General features: G+C 32.8%; 2 protein-coding genes across 2 annotated transcripts in view; both read right to left on the bottom strand.

Annotated features, from left to right (window-relative positions):
* Pbp49 (proximal sequence element A Pbp49) overlaps positions 1-20,356 on the bottom strand; it is a 168,512-nt gene extending 148,156 nt beyond the window's left edge. Inside the window, exon 1 of the mRNA XM_080169279.1 lies at positions 20,319-20,356. The gene's annotated coding sequence lies outside the window, so the exon portion shown is untranslated. The remainder of the gene's footprint in view (positions 1-20,318) is intronic.
* Positions 10,134-26,385, bottom strand: part of LOC145326148 (uncharacterized) — a 75,835-nt gene continuing 59,583 nt past the window's right edge. Inside the window, exons 3-17 of the mRNA XM_080169277.1 lie at positions 24,256-24,364; positions 23,768-23,820; positions 19,298-19,353; positions 19,081-19,147; positions 18,558-18,697; positions 18,178-18,396; positions 17,954-18,023; positions 17,508-17,760; positions 17,015-17,187; positions 16,186-16,279; positions 15,445-15,576; positions 14,882-14,947; positions 13,719-13,836; positions 12,964-13,503; positions 10,134-10,687 (exon numbers count right to left, since the gene is read on the bottom strand). Of these exons, the coding sequence (XP_080025403.1) occupies positions 10,237-10,687; positions 12,964-13,503; positions 13,719-13,836; positions 14,882-14,947; positions 15,445-15,576; positions 16,186-16,279; positions 17,015-17,187; positions 17,508-17,760; positions 17,954-18,023; positions 18,178-18,396; positions 18,558-18,697; positions 19,081-19,147; positions 19,298-19,353; positions 23,768-23,820; positions 24,256-24,364 (2,541 nt within the window). The 3' untranslated portion in view covers positions 10,134-10,236. The remainder of the gene's footprint in view (positions 10,688-12,963; positions 13,504-13,718; positions 13,837-14,881; positions 14,948-15,444; positions 15,577-16,185; positions 16,280-17,014; positions 17,188-17,507; positions 17,761-17,953; positions 18,024-18,177; positions 18,397-18,557; positions 18,698-19,080; positions 19,148-19,297; positions 19,354-23,767; positions 23,821-24,255; positions 24,365-26,385) is intronic.

The raw sequence follows: 26,385 nt of genomic DNA, 5'->3' as shown, positions 1-26,385 counted from the left end.
TTCCTTGACCATCCTGGCACGATCCTTTTCAGCAATTTTGCGGGCTAAACTCTCATTGTAGGGTAAAGTGTGAGGATCTTCAATATAAGCATATTGACCTGTCCACTTGTTGGACTGCAAGTCTAGTGTTAAACCTGCCTCAATTATCCTCTGCCTCTCACGCTGGTCCCAGGTAGTGCCGTCGGCCATAGCCTTGCACTCTTGACAAGCAGTGCATCCTGGACAAAGTGCCTGCGGCTGTACGCCAAACGATTCAGACGTCAGAAAGTCTGGCAAAGTGCCTCCACTGACACTGACAGCCTTATAAGCCGACTTTTGATCTCCAGCTCCACCATCAGCACTCGTACAGATAAAACCACTACCAAAAATGGTTCGCCACAACATAGACTGGCCCACTTTCTGGTAGGTTGAAGGAAACACGTCAGGATGTGTATTTCCAATGATGATATCTAAGCCTCCACTAATGTATGTAAACCTTTCTGGCGGCATTTTAAATATCTCGGCGGCAGTTTCGGGGTGGACCGAGCGCATCTCGTTGGCCCCGCCGAGGGTGGGCATGACAGCTGCCTCAAACTCCCTCAAATTGCCGTCCCTATCCTTCAGATAAAACACAACATTGCGGCAGGAAGACTCACTGCCATCAGCTACAGAAATAGTTGTATATCTGCCGGTAGATTTCAGCTTCAACTTGTTGGATAACTTCTCAGACACAAGTGGCAAATTTGCCCCGGAGTCAAACATTACTGTGGCGTGGCAGGTGCCGCCGCCAGGTGCTATGACAGGAACTAACTGAAGTAAGAAGGTACAGGGGCTGGGTGCAGAACTTGACTTGTAGACTGTATTCACACCAGCACTAGCCTCATGAAGTAACCTTGAATGGTATCTGTCACAATTATTGGTACCACAAACACCAAGCTTATCCGATTTATTACACTTGTCAGCAGTATGGCCGTCACACAAGCAGAGTTCACATAACTTCTTCTGCTGGACAACTTTCTTTCGGTCAACCACATCCATCTTCTTAAACGTGAGGCAACGGAAAATCGGGTGTTTCTCCTTGCAGCTCTCCACAGGACATGCACTGTTCCACTTGGAAGCCTTGCCCTTTCCAGCCTTTCCATTCTTATCGTCGCTGCGGCCAGATACTTGCGCGGCGGCAGCTCTGTCACGATTTCTCTTGCCGGCGCCATTGTCATAGGACATATCACCAGCCAACATGGCACCCCTGGTCCTCTCCAGCAGCTCTACAATCTTCGGGATGTTTGGTTGGTTCATGCTACCTAGCTCCATCATAATTTTGTCTCTCAAATTTTCAGGGCACTTGTCTTTAAAAATATGAATAAGAGTTAGGTGGTTGTAATCCTTAGCTGCAGAACCAACGATGGCTTCTACCTCCTGCATCATGCTCTTGAAGGTAGCAATTGCGCTTACCACGTCCACAGGTTTATCCACAGGTTTCATCTTGTTCAACTTAGTTAAAATCCTCATGAACCGGCGAGTGTTTGATAAAAACATCTGATCAAGAAACGCCCATTGTTCATTATGATCTCTAATCGCTGACACTTGCTTGCGTAGTTCCGGGTTGGTTATCACCTTCTCCATACACAACATCAGACTTAACCTCTGGTCAGCAAATCCATAACCAGAGCATAGGTCCTTAAAGACCTGTTTAAAGTTTGGGTAATCCGTGTCAGTACCGTCGAACGACGGCAACAAACTGTTGTCCCAGCGCCCATACTGTGGGTTGGAACTCCGAATATCCACGGCAGACATACTTCTGGAGAGCATGGCAGGTGTCCCACTCTCATCCAGATTAGATGAACGACGTTCCATCTCTCTAAGCCTTCGGTACATATCACGTACTTCTTGGCGCAACTCCACGGAAATTTTAAGCACTCCCATGTCCATCTTCACCTTCTCAATGACGTCGAGGTTCCTGGCGACAGTGCTTGACCTCGCGTCGTCTGAATCATTGTCAAGCCAGTACAGAATTTTTGTACACTGCTCCAACGACGCATAAACTTTATCTGCAACAGTTTTCTGCTCACTAGCTTCATCCAAATCACGCTTGAACTCGCGCAGCTCACTAGTCTCCACGGCAGGTTTTAGACTTTTTATTAGGTCAGATTGGTCCTTGACCTCACTAAAAATGTCACGAATTGATTTTACATTCACATTTTCACATGAACTAAAACTTTGGCAGGCTTTTAGATTGTCATAAAACACTTTTAACTGTTCATCAAAAACTTCTAGCCTTTCACTACCAATAGCGATAGCTCGCTCAATTTTCTGCTTTTTGGTTAGTGGCATATTGATTCACTAGGTACTTATTTCACAGAAAAATTGTCACAGTTTATTGCATCAATAATTCACTGGATGCTATTGATCTCTTGATGAATGCTAACGCCTATTCATCAGATACTTTGAAATTGTCTCAACCATGACACTTTGGTTGAGCTTGACTTCCGAATTAGCGGGAAGTTCACGAGATCAGTTGGCGAACATACAAACCCCCAATACCAGGAACCATCAAGTTTCAACAGCAGGTTTGAATATAGATTTATTGATGAAATTATTTCAAAGACCTGAAATTACAATATCAATTAGTTCATAATTCCAGTTATTTATAACCACGTAATCTTATTTGCTTTTTAAAAATCATTTTTCTCTACGGTAAAAATCTTTGGAAACTTTGGTTTTAAAGGAAAATTATTTGGTTTAATAAATCATTGTTAAATGCAAAAATAAAGGCACATAAAAATTACTAAAACATATATTAATCATAATTAAGTTTCATGCTTAGCTGGCTAAAGCCTTTTTTAAAACTACATATAATCGTCCTATACACCATACTTCCCAATAAAATTAACAAATTCTACCTGAAGCTCTTATGGTTTCAAATCCCTGATATACTAGGGTCGTTCACACACTACGAGACCAATGATAGGCCCAATTCTGTTCTCCGAAATCTTCACACTCTCATATCTCATTCAAAAGTAAAGAACGTGCGCTTCAAAATAAACAAAACAATCTATGCCGCGCCACATTATGAAAGGAAAGCCCTAAAAGACGACATTTGCGCTTAGTTTTCGGTTAATGATAAGGAATTTAATTTCGAACTTGATAAACACAAAGCTTCCTCGAAAAGAGGTTAAGACACTTGTAAATTGTCTATGGGACATGTACTGCAAACATGGTGTGATGCAATTTTTAGGTATAAGGAATAGGTACATACTTCATTCAATTCAAATTATAAGTTGTTTTTCCCGGAGATTTGCCACCTACAACTTTGTAGAGATTTGATTCGATTTTTACTGATTATACATATAAAATTTTTTTTTTTGGTTTTTCCTTTAAAATCTTCTTTACCACTTTGAGTTTTTCAGTTCATGTAGCCTTATAAGTCCTGATATGGTTTTAAGCTATATTATTTAAAGTTTTAAGTCTATGTATAGTTTTAGACCAGTTTTCAGCACCCTACCTCCTAATCGAATAAAGAGCGCCTAGATGCTAGATGCGTGGCCGCTAGTAAATAAAATTACATAATCAGCACTTGCTGAATGTTTATCCCTAATCCCTTTGAGTGATGCAATATGGTTGAATTCAACAGTCTTACAGCATTGGCCAAAATCCAGGTATAGTTGGAAATTCTGAATTTTACAAAAAGTTTTTTTCTTCTAAATTTTTGCGAATTCCTGAAAACATATTGATATTGTAGTGCTATTTTTAGACATAAATGTCCTTTTCGTTTGAAGGTAAAGATCTTGTTAACCTCTGAACCGGTTAATTCTGAATTTAGGTAAAATTAACAAAGGTCCCATTGAGTTTTAAGGTTTTTTATTTTGGGCTATTTGAATACCCTTTCTCCCCTAGATGTCAAGGGTACCACTGCTATCTTTAACATAACATTGATGTATTCTTATTTGTAATCCATGGCCATATTCCAGACTCTTACATACAGGAGCTAAGAAGAAGAGAGAGATGAATATTTGACATATATTTGGTGTGCTTAGAATAATACAGGGTGTCTAGAGAATAAGATATAATACAGGGAGTCCAGAGAATAGAATATATAATACACGGTGTCCAGCTAATAAAATATATAATTCAGTTGTTCAGAGAATATAATGTATAATACAGGGTGTCCAGAGAATAGAATGTTTGATACAGGTGTCCATGGAATACAATATTTAAATCATTGTGTCTACCTAATATTTGTGTGTGTACATAATATAATATATACTACAGGGTGTCCAACTAATATTTGGTGTTTATATAATAAAATATATAATACAAGGCGTTCAATTTATATTATGTATTTATGTGAAACAGGATGTCCAGACTGGTGTTTAATTTTAACCTTTGTGTTATGGACCCTGTAAATATTATGTGTACAAGGTTAGATTATAAAATCTTGTGGACCCTGTAAATATTATGTGTGCAAGGATAGATTATAAAATCTTGTGGACGCTGTAAATATTATGTGTGCAAGGATAGATTATAAAATCTTGTGGACCCTGTAAATATTATGTGTGCAAGGATAGATTATAAAATCTTGTGGACGCTGTAAATATTATGTGTGCAAGGATAGATTATAAAACTTTGTGGACCCTGTAAATATTATGTGTGCAAGGATAGATTATAAAATCTTGTGGACGCTATAAATATTATGTGTGCAAGGAAAGATTATAAAATCTTGTGGACCCTGTAAATATTATGTGTGCAAGGATAGATTATAAAATCTTGTGGACCCTGTAAATATTATGTGTGCAAGGATAGATTATAAAATCTTGTGGACGCTGTAAATATTATGTGTGCAAGGATAGATTATAAAATCTTGTGGACCCTGTAAATATTATGTGTGCAAGGATAGATTATAAAATCTTGTGGACCCTGTAAATATTATGTGTGCAAGGATAGATTATAAAATCTAGTGGACCCTGTAAATATTATGTGTGCAAGGATAGATTATAAAATCTTGTGGACGCTATAGATATTATGTGTGCAAGGATAGATTATAAAATCTTGTGGACCCTGTAAATATTATGTGTGCAAGGATAGAATATAAAATCTTGTGGACCCTGTAAATATTATGTGTGCAAGGATAGATTATAAAATCTTGTGGACGCTATAGATATTATGTGTGCAAGGATAGATTATAAAATCTTGTGGACCCTGTAAATATTATGTGTGCAAGGATAGACTATAAAATCTTGTGGACCCTGTAAATATTATGTGTGCAAGGGTAGAATATAAAATGCATTAACCTAACCGCATCACACTTCTGTATGGACACAGAAGGAGAAAGTTTTCTGGAATATAACAAATTATAATGAGATACAGGGGAAAGACAATACACAATTTATTATTGTACCTCTAATGATGATAAAAAAATTAACCCTCAAGTAAAAAAATATTTGAATTTTTCTTTTTTTTCCTGCAATATATATTCCCATGCATAGACCGACCTTAACAAACAAAAGAACTATGAATTTAGTCCAAGGGCTTTCTTAATATCAATAAAGATTCTAAACTTAAAAGTCTGAAAAGTTTATAGAGAAGTGGGAAGAGATTCCAGAAGAAAAAAAAACAATTAATCCAGAGGTTTGAGAGATCTATTTCTTCAACCGGAAACGTAAACGGACGTATAGGAAACACAAACATTGTTCTACTTTACATTAAACTAGCAACAGAGCTCCTAGCATCTAGGAGCTCTGTATTCGAAGGAGTAAGGAAAGTAGGAAAATAGCCTATAACCAAACTTAAATATAAAAACTAAACAGCCTAAAAACAATCCGGGACCTATTAGAATCTTCCTTAAAATGCAGAATTCTACTAGTTACTGAAATTTAATGCTACAGACAAAAAAAAACCTTACTACTTTATATAATAGGATATATCCTTATTGTTATGTAAATATTGACTAACAAAATATTTCAAGATAATAATACTGATCAAATACTGAATAATATTTTTACAAGTCACCTAATTCTTGCAAATCAACACAATTATTAGTGGCGAAGCTGCTCTATAATTAGGGTAATTTAAAAATAATTTATTTTAATATACTGTGGAAGTAGGGTGCACAGTGTTTGACCTGGGGGTGTGCAATACACAAAAATTGGGGGAAGTGTAGGGGGTGTAATACAGACATCAAAGGGAATGCTGTATTTTTTCATGGGGGTGTTGTGCATTAGGGACAGACATAAAGTGGTAATAGCCAATATGCTAACGATTTTCTTTTTTAGGGGAGCATGGTATTGGTATGTTTAAGACTATTGTTAGGTCGGAGGTGGGAAGAGGTTTGATCAAAGTGACAAAATCAACTCTTTAAATTAAAAAAATTGTGAATCATAGAAAATTAAGTCTTTTATTTAAAATTGTAAAAACATGAATTTTAATTCAGATTTCATATTTCATGACTATGATATTTAGACAAACAATTTTACCTCAACAAATTTCCTAGAAAAATATTAAATTAAATTTTGTATTGTGTGACCCCCCTTTGTAGGACAGCAGTTACTCTATAATTGATATGGTTGTCACGCTGTCATCAGAAGTTTTAAAAGTGATTTCAAGAGGGATTTCTTTATTTTGGTCAGGTTTAGAATTTCGGCTGATTTTTAATATTGTAAAAGGTTGATTTTCCAGAGGCTTACAGGCAGCTGACGCTTGACTGACAAGCCATGCAAATATTTGACCTGGCATTAAGAAGAAAACGTGTCTATCTTTTGGTTTTATAGCTGACTTGAACAGAGGGATATTTAAGTCTATACAGCATCATAAAAGAGACAATAAAAATTAGTACCAACCGCTGCAATGCCAGGCTTCTTATTTAATTGTTAAGATTTAAGGGATGACTTAAACCAAGCATAGTTAGAATCTTTAAAAAACTTTTTAGATTTAATGAAAATTAAGCCATCAATCCGTGACAGCCCAAATCTTTGGATTTACACTTTCTTGTTTAAATTTTAAATGATTCCCTTTTAAAATGATTCTATTTGTTTTTATTCAATACTTACATGATATTAGACTTTAAATTGAAATTTTTTTTTTGATAGGTAAATATACTAATTGCTTTAACTTTCTTCGTGCAGTTTAAAAGAATAGACAACTTAAAACTTTTTCTATGTCTATGTAAGGCTAACAAAACCTAAACTCATTGTCTAGACTTTGAAAAATGGATATTCAATACGAGGATATGTTAACAGGGAAAATTGGTCAGTTCGTTCCTCCATCAGGAGGGGAGGGGATTCAGAAAAGGGAACACAGTAATAGTGTCTGACTGAATATGACGTAACAAAAAAATTAGCCAATGAGAGGCCACTATAAATTTTACCATTGGTCAATAACGGCCTCTCATTGGCTAATTTTTTTTTGGTTACGTCATAATCAGTCATACACTATTACTGTGTTCCAGAAAAGGGGGTGGATGGGAGGATATCGTTATTTTATCCAGCTGGAAGTATCACTTTATTAGAGTACATGAAAATCTCTTTCAACATTCCAGCAATGAAATATTGATTCTTTGAAATTCTAAGGATTTGGCCTCATGAAACTAAGAAAAAAATCTTCAATTAGAAAATTAACAGACGTAGTTTTAGTTCTGTTATGGTTTATTTTACACTTTTTAATTGAACTAAAAAGAGGTTAAGAATTGAGAGGTCTATAATTTTTCCTCTATTGAATTGTAAAATTCTAAGAATTGAGGCTTTACTGTTTCAGCTTAGAGTTGCATGCTCAATTTAACTAAATTCTATTAGTCTATATTGAAATGTTAAATTAAAATTCGAAGGAGGTTCTTTTCAGAAGCGTGACTTTTCTATCATCAGAGTATGTTAGGAAAAAATAAATTTTGTCATTTTAGCTTTAAACAAACTGCATATTAGAGAAATAACCATACTAGTTGTATAAACTAAAATATTCTATGATAATTTAAGCTGTAAAATTTATCAAAAAATCCGTCAAGAACAATACATACATTCAAAGAAAACAAGTCTTTACTTACATTCAGACATATATAAAGAGTGAGGGAACCTATGCTTTAAAACATTCCTAGCATATTAAGATTAGCTACATAATACAGGGTAATACATAGATTGACTAATTTTAATAAATATGCTTTGCATTTTTAGATAGAATTATTCTTGTTTCAACTGCAGTGCATCATATATAACTTCATCTAAAACTTGCAGAGATATAGGGACAGAACAAAGGAAGATAATTATATTTTATGATCAATTCTATATTACGAAAAAAAAATTATTTTCAAAGGCTGCTTACAACCGAACAGAACGAGAACAAGAACAACGAGGCATAAATACGCGTGAATGGCAAAGCATACAACGAACACGCGTAAAATAGATCTTTTTTTGCCCTCTCTCTGCATAATCCAATAAATATTCCAGATTATTGGTATTCTATTAACCTAAAATGCTTCGTTGAATTCATAAAAGTAAAAATATTATCTCATCTAATAGGTAATTAACGTATGGCTTTTCATCTTTAAAACAGAAAAGCTAAGTGACCTCTAAAATATTAGAGAAAATTAAAGAATTTAATTATTTTTCTCGTATTCATTTGAATCCGGTGGATAGGAACCGGTTCTCATGAATACGAAAAAACTATGTCTAGCATCGTATTATATCCAGTTTTCTACGAATATAAAACTAGTTTTAATCTTATAATTGCCTTCGGCACCACGGGGCTAAAAAAAACTAGTTTTAATCTTATAATTGTACATTCTATATCCGCGGAAAGCCGTTTATAATACGATACGAGAAATAACTATTATTAACCCATCCCCTAAAACCCTGAAATATCTTGCAACTTGATAAACAGTTTGTGTGCATTCATTATACTTTATAGCACTTGCATCGCATTATCAAATCATCAGAACCGCATATTTCTTAAAAAGTCGTAACTACCCTTTTCCTATTACTTATCTTTAATTAATAAACATAAAATCTTATTTTTTGCTATTTTGTAATTTTGCGATTTTTGAACACTTTAGATATGTGGTAGTATGCGGAAATACATGCACACCTAAACAGTTTAATACTTGATGCAACAATATTATGTACAGTTAAACAAGGAGGATTGTATCCATAAGTAGCACAATACAATGACAAGCCAATACATTTAGCCATTGACAGTATGTAGAATTTTTAGGAGTTAGGGTAATCTTAGTCTTACATAGATATAAAAGAATATGTAATACCTAGTAAATCCTAACTCCTTTAGTTGCGGCCAGCGGTGCTTTCCCAAAACTTCACTGCAGTTGCTGCTTGCTTACACACTTATTAGATCTAGTATAGAGTAGCTACAGTCATGATAAAATTGCAGAACTTTCAATTTAAAATATATATTTTTTACTCACATCTGCAGTGTAGTAACTACAGAATAGAAGGTATAAGATTATCATACATAGTAGGAATGCTTTTTGAAAAAATTAAGCTAAATATCATCCTAAAAATAACAGGATGTCTAATTGTTTATTGTAGGGTCTTGCTGACTGCAAAACTGTAACGGTTCTTCTTTATAGTGAAGCGTCTTCTAGTTCCAGGTAAGGTTTTTATCTATTTTGGCGGTGGTTACTTCCACCATCCAGGAAAAAAGGCGTTATGAAAAATATCCTTTCACCCCACCCCCCCAAATTTTTTTCCTACCATATCTATATAAGTCAGGGAAGGGGGCGGGGGGGAATTAGTCTGTTTATTACACTAGCCCAGAAAGTTTTATAGTAACGTGTTCTTATTCACTGGCTCATTAACTTTGGGGACTTTTATTAAATTTTGATTGGTTGGTTCAATAAGTTGAGTATCCCAATGTTTCAACCTGTAATTGTAATCTATAGAAGTGGAAATTTTGTGTATCCTCATTTGGGATGTACATAAGTTTATCGGCCATAATCTTTTCCCTTTAAATCTCTGGTAATTAGGAGCAAAGATTAGTATATTTAAATGTCTCTAGAGGTTAGGGGTGAAACCATTGGGACTATACAATTAATTTTGTTCTTCATTCTTTTAACCTATTGTGTATAAATAATTTTGGTCTGTTCTTTACTATTTTTTTTATTGAAAGACAGACACGCAAACATCCATGTACTTTAAAGAAGGGTTCAAAATAAACAATTTATATTAATGAAATTTATTTTATAAATAATTTGGCAAGATTATATTATATTCAATTTGAATCATGTTCGTGAATTATTATAATCATTTGATAAAAATTTGTTCAAACAGTCATCACAGTAACTAAAACCTCACTCCCTGTTGTCCCCTCCTTGCTTGGGGAGCTCAAATTGTCTTTCACGTCCCCAACCTTTTCTCCATTAACTTCATTCTCCTCTTCAAAGTCGTTTTCACCGTTCACATCCTCAATTAGAACATTATCACCATCCACACTTGTTGTCATTTTCCCGCTCTTTTCAAGTTTCCCGCCTTTTTTGTTGTTGTTGTCACTAATTTTGGCGCGGTTTTTGGTTGAGCCGCCACTTTGGACAGTTTTGCGCTCGGATTTTGACGGTGGTAAAAACCGGTTTTGACTGCTGAGTCTGTGTGGCGGAAGGGAACCGAAGGCAGCATCGTCGTCTGTTGTACAGTCGCCGCCGCCTGACCGTTGGATTGTAAGTTGGCGGGCCCGTTCGGCGAGTAGCTTGTTGCGCGCTGGTCGGCGGGTCACATATCTGAAAATAAAAATCATATTATTTTTCTAGTTACTAAGTCCTATTTTGTTTAATGTATGTTTATATTGTATAAGGTCTCGGAATAGAACTAATTATAGTCTTCATATTATTTAAAATGTTTGAAACTAGACAATTATGAAAAATGCAAAAACCACATATTTAGAAATTGAAACTTTTATATGGCTCATAAATGAAATTTGTTGTAACAGGTAAATCTGCAAAACCAGGCAGGAATATGTCACTGGGAGAAATAGGTTATTGCTTCCAACTTAATGTTGCATTTGAGTCAAAATACATTGTTTTTCTGCATCATATTGGACAGCAATAACTAAAAAATCAATAATATGTGGCAAAAATTATGGAAAAAATATTTGTTTTCAGTGTTTGCCATATCCCTGCCCCAACCTGGCAACAGCTAGCTCCAAATGCTCTCTGTTTATGACAATTTCAAAAGTAGGTGATGGCTTCAAGATGTATACAGTTGGGAAAATGAATACTGTCTCTTTTCTTTAAAAATTCAAAATTTTAGTTTCAAAACCAGTAAATTTAAAACAAGGATCAAAACATCTATTAGTAGCTATGCACTTATGATTATTTATGGGGATTGTAAAGTAAATTTCAGGAGTAAAAGTAGTCAAGTAAATTGTTTTATTTTTAGAGTGCGATAGACGGTCGAACAAACAGAAACAGAAAGCTGTGGTCAGACGATCAATATTTGATTTATCTGTCTGTCTTGAATAGTAGCCAAGAAAATTTTGTTAAATGTTAAAAATTAGGAATATTTTTGTAATTTGCCTTACTTTTATATAATATATATATATAAAGGGATGAGGTGTATTGGCATATCAATAAAATACATTCAGGTAACCCAGGGATCTAAAGGGATACGATTGGGCGATAAACCTATGTACAATACCAATGATAAAACAAAAAATTATCTCTTCTGTACATTACAATTACAGGTTGAAACATTTGAACACTTAATTAACCAACCAATCAAAATTCGATAAAAGTTCCCAAAGTTGTTAGGCCAACGAATAAGAAAACGTTATAATTAAACGTTGGGGGCAGTGTAATAAGCAGCCCAAGGTCCCCTTCCTCCCTCATTTTACTTCTAAGCCACACAAACTCATGCAAACTTAAGAAATCTCACACAAATTTATCACAAGTAATAAATACACTCACATATATAAACTCATTTTGGCACCCACAGATACACCCACTTATGAAATACACACCCACATATAAAATACACACACACACCCACACAAGAACTCACTAATACATAATACATATCTTTATGTTTATACAATAATAAAAATTAGCAACCATGAACTTCAAACAAAAAACTGGCAGATTGAAATTTATTATTTATGGATATTTTTGTCTTATTTTATCTGTGTTTTAGTCAAAATACTTAATATTTCCATTTGATTTTAAAACACATGACAGAAATGTTATGTTTATGTATTGTCAACCATACTCTAGTTAAAGAGTTGCAGAGCTATTAAAAATTATGTTTTTTTGGAGTTTTAGGTGAACTACTATAAGATCAGAGACAGGATGTATTTTATAGGAATTTATATTACAACAACATTCAAAGGATCTAGAAGCAAAGTTAAGAAAACTAGAAAGGTTAAAAATGGTATCTACTACAGCTTTGTTAATTTGCTTAAGATTAATAATAAAAGTAGATTTAACAAAATAAAGTTTATGTAAAAAATACTATGTGATATATTAAACTGTAATAAAATGGAAGCATTAAATTTTTTTAAGTTATAGTTCAGAAACTTTTATCTTAATTAATAAAAACAAGTAAATTTTCATCCAAATTTGATACTACACACTATCAAAAGCCTTTGCAAAATCTAAAAAAAATCTCTACTTTGCCAAAACTAACTTGAACAGAAAATATCATTTCCAGAAAAGTTTTCTAACTTTTCACAATTTTGGCAGAATTTAAAATTTTGATAAAACCTGGGAAGACAAATTGACAGGGAAGGTAAATTTATCATTTTTCTTTCTTTCACAATATTTGACTTTACATTAGATTATAAATTAAATTGAATTCAAATAAATGTTACTTTTTGAATTTTAATTTTATTGTGCATAATAAAATATGACGTCTTGAATACAAATGACCAATGATAGGATAGTATACATTTTACAATTGGTCAATTAAAATATAGACTGGCCTATCATTGGTCATTTATATAGTTTGACGTCATTTTTAATGAGGCACTATAAGCTGCTTAAAAGTATAAAAGTGTAATTACCGTGAGCCATCTGAACGCACTTTCAGCTTCCACTCAAACTCCGGACTTCCAGGCTGTTCCTCGCCAGCTCTTTCATCACCACAACCTTTCTCATTCACTTCAGCAGCTGCCTTTTGGTCATCAGTGATAGCATTGTCTTTATTAAGGCTAGACAGCAGCAGCTTTTGCTGTTTCTGGATTATATACTGCAAGTTATTGAGGTCTGTGTACACAATATCACTGGGTTTAGCTGCAACCCCGTTGGAATTTCCGTTCGGGGGTAGGGTAGAGGAGGGGTCTATGTAGTAATCACTGGATTTATTCCCGGATTTATCATCGTCACTCTGAGCACCTCTCATTGGTTGGTGGGTAGAATTGGAGTTATGTGGTTGGTTCATGTGTGGAGAATTTGGATGTTGTGATTGGTTCAAGTGGGAAGAATGTGGGTGATGTGATTGGCTAGAAAAGGTTTGGTTTGGCAGAATGGAGAAATAGGATTGATTGGATGAATCCTGCTTGAAAGTTACAATATTTTGGCAAATTGGCTCAAGTGATTCAAATCTAAAATTAAATACATAAGTTATTCACTAAACATAATACTTTTTATTATAGAAAGCTTATTTAAAAGTTACAATGTCAAGCAGTAGAAAAAAGTTTTTTATAATCTAATCTTTAAAATTATTTTCCCATCCCTCCAACGCTACAAAGTAGATTTAATTGTTGGTTATAAAATGAAAGCATTTTAAATTCTGTCACAACAAAAATTATAATCATACCTGGAATTCAGCGTGACTCTGGCTCCAGAGTGATTCTGGCAAAAGTCAGGTATAGGCTGCACCGGTAGGGACTGCAGGATTTGGGCAGGCTTCCCTTGTCTATGGGGATGGCTGGATCCTATAAAAAATAGTCATTGTGAATGTGTATAACAAAAACTGTTCTATAAAACTTAGGCTTACTAATTTTGTAGAATTCTGTACTTATGCAATATGGTGAATACTCTGTTCAATATAAATATTGTTTTCTTTTAAATCAATATTTAGGCATTTAAAAGGTTTCTTTTTTGTATCATCTTTAAACTGTCTTTATGCTCATCATATTGTTCGACAATTTATATTTTATAAAGCTTCTTTCTTTCTATTTCCTTTTTTGGATTAATTAATAACCCTTTTGTAAACTATTTTAATTATCATTTTTTGACCATTTTGAAAATGTATATATGTATTATTAAATTCAAATTTAGACTTAGAAAGACAAACAAAAGCTTATTATTAAAATAAATTCTTTCTAAATCTGTATTTATTTAAACATAAACTTTACTTTATTAGCCATAAAACAATGTCATAAAAGTCACAATATCGCCATAAAAGAAACATAATTTATAATTTTTACAACAAAATAGTTTTACTATCATATTATTCTTAAAATATAAAGCTAATAAATCAAATATTTGTATTTTTAAAAATGTTTATTGTTAGATTAAGAAAATTATATGATACTGTGACGTCAGGTTTAACAGGTTTTTTTGTCCAAATTCTAAGTTTGTTAGGTAAAATATCAACAAAAAGACAACCTTCCCTTTAATTTCATGACCATTATTTTTCCTTGAATACAAACTAGCTATGGGTTGTATTAAGTTGCGCCTGTTTGTAAGCCAAGACATTTATCCTTATATTAAATTCGTAATTAATTTCACGCACCGGACATTGCAACATTAGGTAAAAATGAATACTAGAATGAATTCGGGAAGGACGACATTGGTCCCCAAAGTTGTATAAACACGATATCTAATTCGCTTGTTTAAAAACTTTTGGGACTTTAATAAAAAAAATCTTGATTGTATGTAACGAATAAAGCTGCAAGATTATAAACTTTTTAACTAATAATTTTTATCCGCAGAGAGGGTTCATACTCGAACTCGACACGTCGTCCCATTGTTTACCTGAATACTGATGTAAGCTGACTGATCTTGGTAGCCGGTAGCTGTCAGTGTTGCTGGGCTTACCTTCTGAAATACAAAAAAAAACTGTTTTATTTTTAGTAGGTAAGCTACAGAATAACTACTACAGTCCTTCCGTAAATCTGTGGGTGAAATGTGATTTTCTCGGCTGCTATTAAAAATAGATAACTGAAATTGTTGATGAAAATTCAAAATACCAATGTGCATTTAGTATATAATGTAGTTTGTCCGTCGGTTATGCTTCAAAAGACATGAATACTTTATAAAGTTTCAAGATTTTTTTCTGTCATTTATAGTAAATTACTTTTTATTTTTTTTTATGACAAATGAAAATCTGCTCTATAACTCATGTGTCTGTTTGTTCATCCATAATTTCTTTGCTACTTATGTCCTTGTTAAATAGTCAATTCTATATATAAAGTAGTTGTTTTCAGGAAATATTTGTATTGGTCCTAACCAGATTTATTTTACTTTATCATAACAAATTCATAGGCTGTTAAAAAAAGATAAGTCGGAAATTAATTGTGAAGATTTTCAATGTTTACCTTTTATAGATTTAGTAAGATCTTTTATCTTCTCCGAAGATTTTGATCTTGTCTTCTTTATTTTTCTTCTGTCTTTATTGTTTGTGTCTGGCGAGGCGGTAACTGCGGCTTGACCACTAGTGGCTGTTGCCTATTTTTATATAAATATAAGATTTATGTAAATAGATAATTTTACTATTTAAAACATTAAATGATTAGAATTTGAAAGTGCTGTCTAAAACTTCACAGCGACAACTTTATTATAAAATTATAAGTAAAGTTAAATACAGTAAGAATAGGTCAGGTTTGACAATAAATCATTAAATAAAACTGGTTTTTCTACATATGTTTTTTGTTTTTAAGTCTTTAGAATCTATTATCAAACTGAAAAAAACTATAATTTTAGAGTAGCTTCCCTATTTTTTTTAGGTTAAGGCGGGGCGAAGGCGGTATCGCGCCGAAGCCGGTAACGTTCGGACATTTTTTTATAGCATGCTGTCAAAAAATCAATATTTCATAGGTTTATTAAGATTTAAAATCACTTTTCACCTTCGCTCCACTGCAGAACAATTTTCCCAAGGTCCTAGGTTAACGCCATCTTAAGGCCTGGTAGACATTTCCAATAGCTTTCTAATGGTCTTAGTTTCATTTAAAAATATTAAAAAATTTTAACACCTTTTTAAAAAAAAAAAAACTCGAAATTACCGCCTTCAAACCGCCTTGCGTCCTTACCCTATAAAATTAATTCTTATATGTTTTCCTGTATTTGTCTGGCAGCATTTAAGCTTCTAGGACCATCGGTCATGCTGACAGGAACATTATCCAGGGGCAGGCAGTATAGCTCATCTGTGTCACTCTAAATATATAGTTCAGGGATTAAAAGGGATAAGACAGTGGCAGATAAATTGATGTACATCCCTAATGATACACGCAAAATTATTCCTAAGAAATTTCAGCATTAAATCTCTAATATCTTAATCTAAAATTAAAACAATTTCAAATTTTAAGTTTTGTGAAACACAAAAAAAATAAGTTTTAATAAAATATTTATAACTGTTTTGACAGGAGCATAAAAGAATTTTACTACATTTTATTATACTTAATTTATAAGATAAAGAATTCATGAAAAAATGTTGTAAGGTCAAAATATTAAAAAGCTATTTAACCATACATCATTTTTTATTATCTTTATAAATAACTAAAGAAAATAACAGGATGTCTGTCAGTGTGTGTACTGAAGAATCTTATCAACCGCTGGATCAACATGGTTCTCTTTTTCAGTAAAGCTTCTCAAAGGTTAACGAAAGAATTGATACTATTTTTGGGGATGATAATTAATCCCTAAGAGAATTCAACTCTAAAAAAGATTTCACCCTCCAAATAATTCTTTTAAAAACTAAAACCCTCCTCACCTTCCCTCGAGTGCCCCTAGAGACAATACTAAGATGAAAAGGTTTACTCTAGTTATCCCCTTAGTGCTTAATAATATACATTTTATAATGATTCTATATAAAGAGTTGACCACCGTTACGGTTAGGGAAATGAAAGAAAAGTTTCTATAAAAAATATCAGCTAGAAGTTTAATTTTTACCTGTTCTGGAATTATTTCATAGATCGGATCGATCCTGAGCCTGGCAGGATGAATTTCTGGCGGGCTGCTGACTTCTCCAGGTTTCTGGGACTGTGACTGGGACCTGTGGCCGCCTGATTTTGTGGTTGGTGGTGGGGGAGAACGTTGCAGTAGTTTTTGTCCGTCTTTGATTCCTTCAACATAAAAAATTAATTAAACCATGAAAAAATATCATCTTTAAGTCCTTAGTAGATTTTTAATATTAGGTTCTTCCAATTTCTTTTATATTTTTTTCTTTATCTTTTTCTATATTTGAATTTCTCTTGTATTATTTTTTCTGTCTTTTTTTACAGTGGCTAGTATTCCCTTGATACAGACAGACATACACACTGTAGACATCCTGTTACTTTTAGGATATTAGGTTTTACATATATAATATATATTTTTGTATTTCCGATTTTTTACCTGTTATATATCACCTAGTAATTATTTTACAGCAAAACGAAAGTCTTACCTGGATTGATAAAGACAAACTCATCATCAATAGTATAAAATGAATACTGCGTCTGTTGAGAATGATTTGAGAAGCTGGACTGCATCAAATGCCTTCCCCACATCAAACTTCCGCTTCCACTGCCGTTCGGCGTGCTGCTGCTACAGAAGACTGGTGAAAATTGGTCGATTGGCAGCAGATGGGGGTTTGTTCCGCTGCCACTGGACGGTGGGGAACTTATACCAACTGCAATCGAGTCACTCTCTTTTGACAACTGAAAAGAACAATAAAATAAAATGCTAATTCTGTGTGTGTGTCCATTTATATTTAGTACAAACCCCATTGTTCAACTTGACTTCCCCCCTTCATTTATAAGAATTTGGCTAGTTTTTCCTTTTATAATAATAATTAATTGACTTTTTAAAAACTTAATCCGAAATAATAAAACAACTTTGAACTATATATACCTGTGAAGAAGTTGATCTTGAAGAGTTGGATGTACTTCTATCAATTGAATCACTCTTGTTCCCGCTATCCCTGTACAGGTCATGGTTACCAACTTTATTTTTCAGTTTTTAATTTTATTTAATAATTTTAGCACAGTAGTTTTACCAAAATAGTTTACATCAAAATAATATCTATTAGAAGTGTACAAAATGAAAATTTGGGAAAGAAAAGTTGGTTCCCATGCCTTGAGCTTGCAGTGGACAGCCTATTCAGTTGTTTCTCATCTTTGCTCGGCGTCAACATGGTGCCCAAATCGCCAGAGTTGACAACATTTATATACACGGGCTGCTCATTTTGCTTCATTCTTGGTGATTGATTTTTGTTTGAGCCATTTGTGCTTGTGTCTTGGGGTGTTGAAGAGGCGTGAGTGAAGCTCTTCTGAAGGTCAAAAGACTGATCCCTGTAGTACAATTCATTATATTTAAAGTAAGATAATTTGAAACTTTTTATATATCAAAGGAGTTATATAATTTTAAAGTTCAATATTCAACCGGTTTCTCAAATTAGATTAGGACAAAAAATTGTATAAAAATATATTAAAAATAATGAATATTTTCTTTCCTGCTTTCAAGTGAAGCATTGCCACTGTCGTGGAAGCACAGTTTCTCCTCCAGTGAGTGTTCCAGATCATCATCAAAATTTATACCATTATTATTATTGTTGATGTTGGTAGTGTTGGAGGCGTGATGCTGGTTCATGTTATACTAAAGATATTAACAGTTTTTGTGTGTTTGCTTTTTTTAGGATTTTCTTATTTTAATGTTCCTTTAGTTTTACTAGTTAAAGTCCTTTTTCATCTATATTTATTTAGTTGTATTGCAGTTGGTTGTTTAAGTCTAGGTCCAAACCCCATTATAACGAAAGATTTAAAATTGTTCCTAGAGCACTTTACTAATGCACAGTTAAGACCTTGAGGCAAAGGTCGTACATTTAAAGTGTTGTTATTTTCAAAACTTTTCAAAACAATAACCTTTAACAGTAAGTAAAGACAGAAAATCATCCTAGGTTTTTGGACCTAACGGAATAAAATTATCTATCCCTAACTGACAAAGAAATCAATATGCTTACACGCGCAACTGTTAATAACCTGTTGAGGAACTTGAAAGCTTGGAGGCGGATAAGTATGTTTCACAACGAGCACCATTGTTCCACGACTAAAAATATAATAAATTTCTTAACTTAATTTTCTATCATAACAAGGCCTAGCCTTTTGATTTATGTTTCAATTTAATTTTGTCACTGTGCAGTGTGCATCAATATTTATGGATGCTGTAATATTTTGAATGATTTGAATGTCTGCCTACCTTGAAATAAACTTGTGTTGCATTTCAGACTTGGATGTTACGGGTTCTCCATTTATCTAAAATAAAAGATTTTGTAGTAAGAAGTAGGGTGTCTATCTGTTTGTAAGTAAGATCTACCCCTTGTTTTTGTTTTGGCTTACTTTTCAGGAAAGCTTTTTACGACCCTGTTCATATTATGTAATTTCTTATGAAGGTTAGACATGACTTTTTCTTATGTGTGACCAAGTAACCTGAAACCGGCTCTGGTCTGGTCATTCTTTAATAAAATTGTTGAAAATATGGTACAGTAGTTTCCTAGATTCTAATGGATACATGGACATAAAGATGATTAATTTAGGATACTGATCATTTCATTTACAGGTTTATTAGATAAATTGTAAATCTCTTCTCCAAGTCAGAGCATATTTCCTTCTGTCTGTCTATACGTAATGCCCTAATCAACACTTTGCCGTAGGCACCCCAAATTTTTTTGATTTTTATTATTACCACCACCCCCCCAAAAAATAAAAAAAACCTTGCATGTCCTTGCATCTATAATATTATCCACAAAAAAATTTAATTTTCAATGTTTACCCCCTCGAAATAAAAAAAGCTTGGACATCCTTGTTTCCCCCACTCACTTTTTCTTTTTTTCCCTTTCTCTCTCCCTCTTTTAAATTAGTTTCTTTCCCTTTTCTCTCTCCCTCTTCTAAAATAGTTTCGAACAGCTTTACCATTGAATGTAATCATCCCTGTTTTTTTTCAAGCAATATAAATATATTTATGTGGCTTTTTCACAGTAGGATAGAAAAAAGTACATTTGGTGTGACTTAAAAATAGCACAAGTAAAATGTATCTGGTTAAATTAATTTCTCATCTGCATGATTTAAAATATTACTTTACATAACCTTATTCAATTGCTAAATATTTCTTTTAACAGTTATAAATCTATCTCAATCATAACATTTATAAATTAGTAACTACTGCTGCTCCATAAAGAAATATATTTCAAAGAAAAAAATCTTCATTATAAATCGCATCTCTTGTAGAAGTGAATCAAGCAATATTAGCTTGGTCGTTTTAGATATATATTTCTCGTATTCATTCGAATCCGGTGGATAGGAACCGGTTCTCATCCATGCGAAAAAACTATGTCTATCATCGTATTATCCAGCTTTCTACGAATATAGAAATGTACAATCATAAGATAAAAACTAGTTTTTTTAGCCCGTGCCTTCGGCAACTCAGGGCTAAAAAAAACTAGTTTTAATCTTATAATTGTGCATTCTATATCCGCGGAAAGCGGTTTATAATACGATGAAAGAAATAACTATTCTTGTATTTATAAAATATTCATGTTAGTGTTTAAGTAATATTGCTAAAAAAATTTCGTAACGCAGCTACTATATAATTAGGCTCTGCACTACTACTGCTGGATATTATGAGATCACCAATACTCATATCTATTAATATTTTAAGAATAATAAAAAGCAGTAAACTATAATACAAGCACATTTTTAATTATATGACGTCATTTGTTTGATAGGCACTATAAGCTGCTTCATTAGGAGTAAGACTCATTTTTACTTCATTGTGTCTTTTTGCGAATATTACATTAAACGCGTATGTGATAATATGTGGAAGTGAACGCCCTCTTTGGATGCAGGGATCTTAAGGGATAAGACAATGGCCGATAAATTAATGTACATCCGAAATGATGATGCACAAATTTCCCCTTCTGTAGATTACAATTAATGGTTGAAGTTTCGGACACTTAACCTAATAAACCAATTTATCAAAATTCAATAAAGTCCCTAAAGTTATTAGGCCAACGAATAAGAAAACAGTATTATAAACTTTGGGGACTAAACAGCGCAATGTCCCCCATCCCTGGCTTGTATGTATATTATGCATAAATAAACAAGCTTCTGACTGTTTATGTTTCTAATACAAATTCTAGGCACATGAGATAGGACATATATTCGGAAATTTAAATCCAATTATGCTCATGTAATTTTTGTACGGTGTAGTTTTTAATACGGTTCCTTTAAAGGAAACCTGAAGGAAATATACCGCTCTAAATACTAAAGATTTGCAATAAGTATACCAAATACCCAAAATTTGAAGCCTTCAGCTTCAATAACAAAAATTTATAGTCATCTTAAAATTATATTTCAGTTTAGGCTTTATATTTTGGGTCTACTTGTTGCAGTCTTTCAGCAGTTACAGTGGTGTATTTCCTGCAGGCTTCCTTTAACTACTTTATGTCCCCCTCAAATTGTTCTTTTTTTGCGTTTCGTTTGTGTTTTAATCGCACAGCACATACTAGAGACGTTAAAAATTGCTCATTTGCTGTTCATTATTAAAGATAGTTGGAATTACTTTTAATACAAACAGGTGCAACCTATTTTAATAATTAAGGCTTCCAGAAAAGGTTGTCCAGTAAATAAGTTTGTTGTTTGATGAGCGTTACTTAAGTTTATACCCATGGGGTATATCACAGAAATTTTTAAGATTGTTTTCAAGGCTTTAGGGAGGGGATAATGGCATACAAATATTATTAAATAAATACGGAATATATGCCCCTGTCCTTGGCTCTGCGAAGGTAACTCAAATAAACTGTTTGCCAGTTGACAGACAATGTAGCACAAATAGCAAATTTCAGATGTTTGGTCATTAATTAGACTGCAATTTTTGACATCACATATTATTAAAGAAATATATAAAATATGGTTCTAGGAAATATGCATTAATAATCGCATAAAATTTAGGCCTATTTAATAATTGATCAGATGGCAGACAGACTTACAAACTTATAGAATAGTAATTAGAACAGATATTTGTCATGGGAATCATTACAAAAATAAAGGTACTAATTCTTTACAAAAAATCCACCATCATTTTGATTTTTGTAAAATTTAATATTTTAGCGATTTATTTTCTCCGTTTTAATTGCTTTCTCCATTTTTTCTCCCCAGAAAAATCTTCTAAATAAACGTTGTAAACTAAATCGCACTCAATTTTAACACTTTATAAAACTTTATTACTGATTAATATTTCAAATTATTAATGATTTAATATCATAACATTTACTTTCATTTGATTATATAAATAAACTTTAAATGTACAATTCAATAGCAAAATAACAAACTAACATATTCGATAGATGAATCGTTATTGCTGCACTACTCAGGATATAATCTTATGTTTATAATACTTTTTGTTCAATAGAAATGTTACTCCTTAATTCACTTTGTACGTCCGTCCGTAACTCTGTAGTAAAGTGTAATTCTCTCGGGTGCTATTTATAATAAGCTACAAATTTTATAGAAGTTACCAATTACCTAAGATTATTTATCATTTTTATCTATCTCTCTTTTTTTATGACAACTGAAAACCTACTCTATAACTTTGTCCGTCTGTCTATCCATTGCCCATTATTGATTGTCATCCTTGTTTTTTTATAGAATGTGAATGAGAATCAAATTATATGTAAATGATATTATGAATGTTATTTACCCGAATGAAAACATAAATATTATGTTAATTAGGTGGAAGTAATAATATTTGTATTAGTTTTGTGTATGTGCGTGTGTTGGGGTATGTACTTTTCATATAAAAACATAAGAGTAAGGTTTAATACAGATTTATGCATATTCTCCCATAGAGTAGTACTATGGATGCCTATAGAGTAGTACAATAGATGCCCATGGAGTAGTACCATGGATGATGTCTGATCAATGGAGCAGTACCATAGCTGGATGAAACAATTTTACAACAACCTGATGCTTCCTGAAGACAATATTATGTTGTTTATGGAGTAGTACCATAAATTCTTCTTATTAGATGAATCATAAATAAGTTAAACATGATAATAATAACATTAATTTTATCAAAATGTAGCTATTATAACAAAAACATTATTTTATTTTGTATTGTGCATGTACAATTTTAGTTATTTATGTATGGTATTTTCCTCAAGATGAAATATATCATTTAAAACACAACACACAAATTGATAGATTGCTGATAGTTAATCACCCCCACTTTTTAATAGAGAAGCTACTTTATAATTAACTTTGTATGTCCGTCCTTCCGTCAGTCAGTCCATAACGTTATGAGGGAAATTAAATTTTTCTTGGCTGCTATTGAAGAAAAATTCTGAAATTTTTAGTAAAGGTTCCTCTGAACTATGGACATCTAATCTATACTTTGTTTTGTCCGTCTGTCTGGCGATCATGCATCAAAAGACATAAACCTTACTTTTTTGAAGGTTTTGAACTGAACCTCTGCTCTTAACTCCGTTTTTTTTAATTCCATAATTTTTTTGTGCTTTGCTACTTATGGATGCTGTTTTAGGGGCGTAAAATATAAAAGGTACATAAGAATTATTTTCAAAAACGGCACAAATATATAACTTTCATTAATTTTATGATCCATGCATCCTGCCAGCTACAGGATATCCAGGTATACTGATTAAAATCTCTATACCTGTATTATTTGATCACCAATCTGTAACTGGCCTTGCTGATCTGCTAAACCACCTAAATAAGCAAAAATATGTTTATTTAAGCTTTGATTTTACGTTTGTTGTCCTGTCTCTGTTCCTGCTTGTCTGGATGTCTTTCTGACGTTTGTATGCCAGTCAATCTGTCTACCTTTATTTGGTTTATCATATATCTAGCCAACCTTTTCTAAAATCTTATTTTGCTAACCATCCATCCATCCAACCTTTCATTATTTTATCTATCTATCTGTCTGTATTTTTGTCTGTCTATCTGTTCATTTGTCTGTCTGTATTTCTGTCAGTCTATCTGTTCGTTTGTCAGTCTGTCTGTTTCTCTATCTGTCTAGCTATCTCTGTTTTCTATCAATCTAGCTATCTCTGTTTTCTATCTATCTAGCTGTCCATTTCTATCTAACTAGCTACCTTTCTTAAAATTTATATTACTGCAGCTTCTATCTATCTATCTTTCTACCTGGATGTATATCCTCAATGAATATCTGTGTCCTGCCTAGCTCGTCCTCAGTTTCATAGGAGAGTGTTAGGCCCAGTCTCTCGTCCCCACTTCTTTCCAGAATCACCTCCTAAAAAAATTTAAAAATATCATGCAAAGCGGAGCCTTTTAAAAATGACGTCATACAATATAAATGACCAATGATAGGCCGATACACAGACTAAATTACTAATGACATGCTAGTACCCATTGTAGGCCAGTATGACGTCATTTTTTATGAACACTAAGAAAACTTCTTATATGCAAAGCTTTTATACTTTTAGGTTTATTTCGTCCGACTGAATTGCATAATAACTTCTACAATAATTTATTTACAATTCAGAAAGGTTAGCAACTCTTTTATAATTAACAGAATATGAAATTGTTTTTAAATGGCGATTCCTAGGACAATTGTCTTGCTTACATTTGGTAATTCATTTTTGTCTGAAGCTAAAGATCTCGGACAATGCTAGTCCAAATTGATGGAACTTTTCCAGAAGATTCAAAAAATTATTGGGGTGGTTTGAGGATATTTAACAGCAACCCCCCCTTCCCCCCACAGCCATCTAGAGGCTACGGGCGAAGCAACTAGAATAATTATAATGTATAAATAAGGTTGATTTGATTAAAATTGACTTAAGCACTTAAAAGGGCGTGAACGGTTTACTTAATGTTTTTATCTAAAAGTTGTCAACCCTATCTAATGGTAGTAATTTCAATTTACTTTGTAACAAACTAACAGCTGCGCATCTAGCATCACAGGGCTATGTATTCGAAGGAGGAATGGGAAAAGTAGAAAACAGCCAAAAACCATCCCAGGATTTACATGAAACCTTCCTGATATGGAGTATAATTAGTTTAGTGGTTGGCGAGATACTAACAGACAAACAAAAAAACCTTACTACTTTATATAAAAGAATAGAAGAGGCACAGTGCGGGTGGCACACAAATTGTAGAGTAGTTTTGCTTATGAAAAAAAAGTATTTTTAAAGAAAACGTTTAGTTTAGCTCATTTTGAATAAACATTACAAATCTAAGCAATTCATTATCAAAATAAACAAATAGTATGAAGATTAGTTTTTAAAATAGCTACTATCGCAGCTACTTTACAATTATGTTCGTGAGTATGTCACTCAATAAAGTATTTATTATAAGCACAGGCATCACAAGATGTGAAGCTTTCATGAACTGGAGAACTCAATCGGTTCACTGGTTAGCGAGATCTCAACGGACAAATAAAATGTATCTCAAGATTTTCTTTACTTTTACTGTTTAAATGTATGGCATTTAATTTAGTAAACTTCTAAAAATACGAATTTTAGGGGGAAATAAATTTAAAAACACGAGTTATACAGAAATACATTTTATGCTAGAGCTGATCTAAAATTCGGTATAAAAAATATTCATTTATGTTAAGGAATAGAAAAAAATAAAGAATTTATTCTCATTATTTCTAAAATTCTGAGAATATAATAACTTTATGGGACTTTTAAAATCTATAAAATACAGTTTTAGTAACAAGTTTCCCTAAAAATTTTGTTGAACGAACGTTGAAGCCGTCCAATAGTTCTTACTGGACTAACATCCAGACAGTTAGACATACATCCAGTTACTTGAAATGATTTATCCACTTTTTGTTTTTCATAAAAGTTGGCTATGTCATTGTGAAAAATATGAGAAAATTTTTCCTTATATTTTGGTTTCCAAATCGGATTAAGATTGCTTCAATTAGCCTAGAAAAAAACACCGACACAAATCTTTATGGAAACTTTTTATGTAAAAGGATATTAAAAAATTAAAGTTTAAGATTTTAAAATGATTATAGGATTAAGATAAACGAAAAAGACAAAAGTATAGAATTAATAGTGAGAAATATAAAGAGATAAATTGATAGAAACTGTAGTAATTAGCTACCTTATCAATATAAAAATCAAGAAAGTTAGCTAGATAGATAGAAAAGATATAAAAAGACGTCCAAGCTTTTTTTTATGGGGGTACAAAATCTCGATAGGGGAAATATTTCCTATTTAGGAGGGGTAAAATCTAGATAGATAGATAGAAAGTGTAAGTAGTGTAAAGAAAAATCAGCTAGAAAGATAGAAAATAGATAGC

The sequence above is a fragment of the Acartia tonsa genome, chromosome 8 (assembly GCF_053477335.1).
Source record: "Acartia tonsa isolate MP-2025a chromosome 8, ASM5347733v1, whole genome shotgun sequence".
Taxonomy (NCBI): Eukaryota; Metazoa; Arthropoda; class Copepoda; order Calanoida; family Acartiidae; genus Acartia; species Acartia tonsa.
The sequence above is the reverse complement of the archived record's forward strand: the minus strand, read 5'-3'. Positions and strand labels throughout refer to the sequence as shown.